The sequence below is a fragment of the Ascidia mentula genome, chromosome 3, assembly GCF_947561715.1.
Source record: "Ascidia mentula chromosome 3, kaAscMent1.1, whole genome shotgun sequence".
Taxonomy (NCBI): domain Eukaryota; kingdom Metazoa; phylum Chordata; class Ascidiacea; order Phlebobranchia; family Ascidiidae; genus Ascidia; species Ascidia mentula.
Window position 1 is genome coordinate 7,639,431 of NC_138568.1, and position 7,268 is coordinate 7,646,698.

General features: G+C 40.9%; 1 protein-coding gene across 2 annotated transcripts; it reads left to right on the top strand.

The window, feature by feature from the left end:
• Positions 1–6,278, top strand: LOC145894825 (testis-specific gene 13 protein-like). 2 transcript variants are annotated; one of them, XM_082983476.1, is made up of 8 exons: positions 1–197; positions 678–895; positions 1,116–1,236; positions 1,359–1,459; positions 2,494–2,613; positions 3,615–3,754; positions 4,207–4,420; positions 5,699–6,278. In XM_082983476.1, the coding sequence occupies exons 1-8, from the start codon at positions 185–187 to the stop codon at positions 5,981–5,983; spliced, it is 1,212 nt and encodes a 403-aa protein (XP_082839602.1). In that variant the 5' UTR covers positions 1–184; the 3' UTR covers positions 5,984–6,278. The 2 variants fall into 2 exon arrangements, with proteins under 2 accessions (XP_082839602.1, XP_082839601.1); XM_082983475.1 differs by lacking the exon at positions 1–197 and adding an exon at positions 418–586.
• The last annotated feature ends 990 nt before the right edge of the window (positions 6,279–7,268 follow it).

Genomic DNA, 7,268 nt, shown 5'->3' on the forward strand with positions numbered 1-7,268 from the left:
GGCACATTAAAGCCTGGAAAGAGTTGTTTGTCCAAGCGCCACAAAATTAAACGGGCATCGCCTATTTACAGCAGAGCTTTTGTTGACTGGGGCACCTGACAGATTAGCTTTCAAATCATTCAGTCTGACTTTGAAGACGAACAATTCCATAGGAGCAACCTGAATACGGCGTCTTATCGCATGGATGGCAATGGAAGGTAAAATTGATAAATTAAGTTTTGTATCGTTGTCTGTCCATTGTAAAAACACGATTGCTGTGGCAAAAATGAAAAGCATTCATGTGTCAATGAACAATGCCTAACAGCACCTTTGTGGCTGAAATTCTGATCACAATATGATATGGTAGTTGGGATGACAATAACTGTTCTTTGTGGGACATTTCTATGTATTGAAATAATGGCTGTCATTTGAGGGATATGCGATGCAGCTGAACATGCTGGAATACAAACTGAAATAGTAAGTATGTCAGAGAGTCCAACAAAATCAGCTAAACGGGTAGTGATTAGGATTGACCCTGTCCCAGTCATAAAAGTTCAGGGTGATGTGCAAGATGGTTATAGTAGTGACTCCCCAGATATTTTTGAAAGTAAGTATTCAGTCATTCTGATGTTTGTAACATATCTTTTTATGAACTGCAAGATAAGATGTGTTACTTACACTGTACAATTGGCTCACAGGAAAAAAATCATCATTAAAACCAAGTCGGCGCCAGTCTATGATAACTGTCACCACACCATCATCACAAATTAAGCATGTTACACTGAGGCGTCTTTCTGGACCCACAAGTGAAGTTGATTATAACCAACAAAGTCCTACCTCTGCCTCTCACCCTTTGGACGACTTGTCTATGCAAGAAGAAAATGAGGAAACTGAGGTCACACCATATCACCATCAGGTATAAATTTAACACTTTTTGGAAAAACTGTGCCTCACTTTTCAAAATACACGAACTACAAACAGTGACATTATTTAGTGTAAGTTGTTACATACCAAGCAGTTTGCATTCCATTGATTGTCTTGCTTTTTGTCCAAAATCATCAAGTTGTTTAACTATATAACACATTTTTGTCAAATGTGTTTAAATGCAATTTAAAATTATAATGCATCCATGCTAGGTGTTGTATGAACTACTTGGAGCTGATAAGGCAGAATCGATTTTAAACCCAAAAATGGAGGAGCCAGCTAAAAAAGAAGAGAGCAAATCGGAGCACAGACACAGACGGAAGTTGCCAACTGGTAGTTTTCTTTGATTACACTAAAATTTACAAGAACTTTAGTTCATAAATAAATGCCCCATAATGGTAGATATATTAATATTCCAAACAATGAGCTCATGTCTGGGACTTTGGTTTTTGCAGTGGACACAGGGCTGGGTGCAGATGCACTGTGGAAAATATTGAAACAAGAATCGGAGAGAAAACTTGCAACAATGGATAACAAAATACCCATAGACTGGAAGGTAAACACTTACTAAATATTCCATAATCTTCATGTGAATTCCAATACATTTACATATCCTCTAAAAAATTTTCAGTTTTTGACTTGTTGTAAAGGGGTTTACTATACATGTGGTTGCAAATTTCAATGATCTTGTACCACTGTAATACCTCTGTTAACCACCGGCTAACTACAGTGATGACGTCATAGTGCTTATCTAAAACGTATTGAGAATAGGATTTTGGCAATTGTAACTCATCAAAACATCTGACAAACAGAATGTCCCTACTACTCAAGCCTTGAATTTTTCTGATTAAATCAACTTACCTTACGACGGCGACATAATCTCTATCTTATTCTTGCAAACGGTTTGCTTGAAATGAATATGCTTCTACCTCACTTTCTTTGTCGAGTGTTACGTCACAACCACTATAAAGCTCCAGTCAAATATGAGTGACATTGGTTGGTTTTAGTGAGACACTTTTAAAGTCACAAGCAAATTAAACCAGGTAAATTGTGAACGCGTGTTACTGTTGAGATGGTATTACAAGGGGTATGTATGCAAGTAATGTGGTTATTGTCTTTGGCAAAATTATAGCTGTAAATATAGTTTAGAATACATGGGATCATAGAAGATGATTTGCCAAACAGTAATGCAATTGATGTTGTTTTGTTGCTTTAAATATAACTTGGTGGGCCACATGATCAGTCACGGGGCATGCAGCACGGTCGTGGCTCAGAGTCACTAAATATGTAATGTCAAGTAAAGTTGCGAAAACGACAGGAAAGGTTTGCGTCGTAACGATGCCTGCGTTCATTTGACGAACACGGAAATGATTTGGTAAAATCACGACTGGCTAGGCGCAAGTTTTGCACGTTTTTCGACGTTTTTGTATTCTTGATTAGCACGAGTTGTCCCCGTTGTGTGATTGATGTCATTCCGTGGTTAACAGCACTTAATTTAAGCCGTGCACGAATCAGCTAAAATGCCCGAACCTCGTGTCCCAAAAGGCAAATTAAAAAAAAAACTAAATATTTGTGTTCGCATTTTCACAGGTCTCATACGGCGCGTTTTTGCGTGAAAGCATCAACGCAAACAGAGTGATTGTGCATCGCAGTTTCACTGAACATACCGACGTTCCAGAGCTTGGCAAACTCTTGGACAGGCGATACCAGGTGGGGTCTAGCAGTCTTCCAGTACAATATATTATATAAGATGAGTTTATATAAATTTTGTAGACAAGATTAAAACGACACGTAGCTGTTGAGCTTTGGGAATTGTTGAAATACTACAGAATAAAAAAAAATACAGAATTCATAGGGATAGCAAAACAAAAGTACCCCCCATACAACCCCAAAGGCTTTTCTGAGTAATGTTCACTTGATTCATATGAATGTGCAATTTACATTCTCAGCCATAAACGGGTTGGCGCGTACAAGTAGTGAATAATTTCTACTATATTGCCACCCATTCCCATCATTCCAAACGTTATAGCGTGAAACCTACAAATGACATCTCTTGTGTTTACCATAAATTCGACATGCTGTAACTGTGCAACAGATGTTTGCAATATGATTAACTGAGTCACGTTTAAAGAAAAGCAGGCGGCATGCCACACGGCACCACCACAGTGTGCCGTGATTTCATTTCCGCCGTGATGTGTATGCCCACGCCGCATTGATTAAAACAACAGGCAAAACATATTTTGTCGTGAAGTGACTTCACCCCGCACTTGTTTACCATATAGGGACCGTGCACTTAGTTGTTTCTAAACAAAGCACTAAACGTGCTCTAAAAGGTCAACTGAAGGCTATACATTGCGACAAAAGTTATATCATTGCGATAACAATTGACTAAATACATTCAAAGAAACGTTAAGACAACATTTTCCAAAATTGCGTCGTCTCTTGTCTCTCGAAATTCTTGCACAACAGTTAAGATTTTTTTGGGGGCAAGTAAATCTAAACACATGAGCCAGGGACTTGCCTTGTACCTCCTGTCAATGATTTAATGTGAAATGTGCAGTTCGATCCATACAAGGAAACTGCTCTTAATCGTAATCTTCAAATATAGTTGTTTTCGTCAATGCAAGCGTTGGCCTCATACACACATAACTGTTGTTCGATATTAAAAACCACGCATTGTCCGACGCTGATGCTATTTGCAATATGTTTAGGGTCGGGTTCGACGCGCTCGCCATCATACAAACGTGATGTTCCGATCATCCGAGAACAACAAAAATAAGACCACCGTGCTGCTGAACAACAACCCTGTGCCAGACTATACAGACCGAGAAGGAGTTATGCCGATCACCAGGTACCTATACAGCGTGTATGCAGGCTCAGGTTTCAACATATGTTTACCCCTCGGTAGATTCCATTGTAAACCCGTGTTTATGTAATGCGCAGTGTGGTCCTTCCCGCGTGATATGATAAAGCAAAATGACCTATGGGATTGCTGGGTCAAATTATACTGATTACCTATTTGCTTGTTCATCGACGAGTGCTTTCATGGCGTCCAGCTTGGATTGTCTGTTCGTTCTTGGCCTAAAAATTAAATCCGTAAAAGCGCGTAAATATATTGTGCTGCTGTTGTTGCCATGTATTGTAATTTTAGAAGAACTGTCCTTATGGCATAAAAGTTACGTAGATTGTATTTTAACCGACGTTTTGTCTTCCATGCAGCAAGACTTCTTCATGGCTATGGCGTAAATGTTGAAACAATTTGATTCTTTTCGAGTTTCCCATTTTAACACGTTCCCGTCGCAGGTATTTCAGCGACGAACAGAGAGTGCGACTGTGGGGGGACGACTCCCTTCCCAAGGTGGAGTCGCCGCGGGCTATTGAGGGCGTGCGGTCGTCTTCGAGCGAGGGTGATGCGGCGAGACAGCATTTCACCAACCTACATTTCCTCACTGAAAACCGGGCACGCACCAAGGGCACGTTCTATGGGAAATACGCTGGCGACGACCTCGTTAAAATGGTAAATGATGTAACACGGTCTTCTATAAAAATCTAAGCACCTTGGGACTCTTTTTGACATTTCGATTGTGAAAGTTAAATACAACTTAATGTTCGGTGGCGCCGTGGCAACTGCGGATTAAGCCCATTCGGAGATGTCTGCCATTGTAAATATTGTCGCATAGCCACGTGACATATGTTATAAGCCTGAATTTCGGAAAATACGTATCTGCACAACCGCGGTACCCGCACACCTATTTTGATTAGCCAGAGTTTGAATGCTTTCCGCATCCGGGTTATCGAGTTAGGAAACTCCCTTCGGTGAGCGCATGACAACACAATGCGACAAAAGGCATTCCCGACACATTACCGCTGTTTCGGCCGATAGTTGGCTGGACAAGTTTTGTCATGAATTCCAGTCACGTACCCGGAAGTAAACGGTGGTGACGTGCTGATAAACGCAACAAAAATCGTGCAAAGTGTTGTCGTTTGTCGCGACTAACGGCGCTTTACCGGAGCTTGCATGATGCACAAACAGTATTTTCCTCGGCGCCTCTGGTGGCATTTGTCAGAACGCCCTTTAATGCATTCTTGTCTGCAATGGTTACAATGCGTTGTTGCAAGAGGAGGGTTCCTAGATCCTATAAATTGCATACGCGTATCCACTTATCAACTCTGAATACATGCAAATGATATTGCAAACGTTTCTCGTCTGTCGTAACCGCCCGTCCACCTAACAATTTTCACAGTCTTCTAGTTGTGAGGGCATCGGTTATATAAAATATTGCGGCCTCTTTCTTTCGTAAAGTTTGACTTTCTCGATCGGTTTCCCTGTGTTCCCATAAACAATGGCAATGCTGGTGATTTTGAAGGTTAAAATTCTAACAAATACAAAAATGTGGGAAGTAAACAATGAAGCCCAATAATTTCTTTCAAAAAGAGTGTTTTCGTTCACAAAATGGTCGATGTCTTTTCATGAGAGACAGAAAGCACACAACTAGCCGAGTCACAATACAAATCTTCCGAAATTGACGCTTTACCTCCCTCGCGCGGATGTTTAAGCAATAAAAATTAGTTTGTTGTTTTTAAAAAGAATTACATACATGTATTCTTGTTTGTTTGTGCTGTTTTTTGACGACTGAACGCAAAGTAAGAAACGTAAGCTTTTAAGATATAACAGTTTGTATAGATAATAAGGCTATGCATGCAAATATATGCTCTTTGAGCGAAAAACAACAATGTATTTGAATCACAAACAGCAAAACACTATGTTAAAAACCTTATACCCTTCCTTTCTCAGGTCACCGACTTCCCAGGTTACAAATCGAAACTACCGCCCTCTATGACGGAGCGCGTAACGGTCAGCGCCCCAGTGCACGACACCACGGGCCACAGGGACGCCATAAACCGGGCCAGGTTCTTCACAAGGCGGGCATCTCACCAGCAAAAACGCGAGCCCACCTGGCAACCTCTCACTGTGGGTGCGCTGATGGAATACGCTCCTACTAAACATGTCATGGGTGCTGGCGAATTTCGCTTCGGCCAGGCCTCCAGATGGAAGACGCCTGCGCCAAGCACGGCGTAAATAATAATGTATTGGGCCCAGTGTGATCCCATTATTAGAGATTTGTTTTGCGCGTGCTAATCGTGAAAATTGAAATCCGTCATTTGAAAAACATTTTGTTTGTGAAAGGAATGAAATTGGGTGCCATGGTGTGTCATCGCTGTTGCTTGTGTAAGTTTTGCCAGTTGTGCCATCGACTGCCGGTAATTGCGTTATTGTAGGTTGCTCTGTACATTTTATACTTATCGTGATTATAAGCTATTGCATCTAAGATACAATTGCATCGTGAGATTGCATTCAAACATAATGTGCCATTTATTCGGTAATAAATTTTATATCATTGCAATTCATTTTCTGGATGACTTAATTGTATCGTAAGCCCCTTGGTAGACAACTCCAACATATCCTAACCTCAATAGCTTCTTGAGTTGATTGACACCAAATCGCTGCTCATAAAGTGGATTCTTCATTGTTGTCGTTTTATCCGTTTTAGACAGAGACCAATTGTAGTTTCCTGAATGCCTCGGTTTTCTATATGCTTTTTGGTCCAACAGGGAGCCCACTCTGGCACTTAGGATTACGGAAAAACGTGTTTGGAGAGCGCTACAGAAGAAAAACTTCAAAAGCAGTTAGCGTTGGCAACAATCAATATTGTAATGATAAAGTGCATGACGCAGCACTAATTTATTGGCACAACAGTTATTTCCTGCTGTTTTACCCCCTATCAGGTTGATTCGGTTTTCCAATTTTGTTGCTTTTAGCTTGCATGGACATCATTCATCTTGCGTGTATGAATTTCTCTACGTCACAAAGGCAAATCGGTGGTTTCGAATGCAGCTCTGTCTTCCAAAGCAAACAAACGGGCATGAAGTGTTTGAGGGTTAGCAGTGTAGCACCTAGCACCACACGCATGTTAACCAATTTGTTATCCAAACGTTGCAATATCAGGTGGCTTAACTTTAAATTGTCCCAAGCGCGTTAGGGACTGAGCGAGTAACTTCTACATTTGTTCAAGTAAGCTCGTGCCAGTTAGTTAGTAAAATATCAGAGACTAGTTGGGTGGCAGAGAGAATGTCAGAATGAAGTTCAAACAGGTAACACGCATTTAACAAGTTACGATGAAAAAAGGACGGTCGTCGAGCCGGATGCCAGAAAGCTGTGCGAGTTCTGCCGGAAAGCCTAAAAGTCCAAATCCTTCGTTCCGTTTGTGTTCCAAATGTGTGAAAAGAATTATGTTGGGAAACATGCGTGTGGTGCTACAGTAGTTATAATTTATTAGCAAAGCAGACATCGTAGGCTAAAAAGC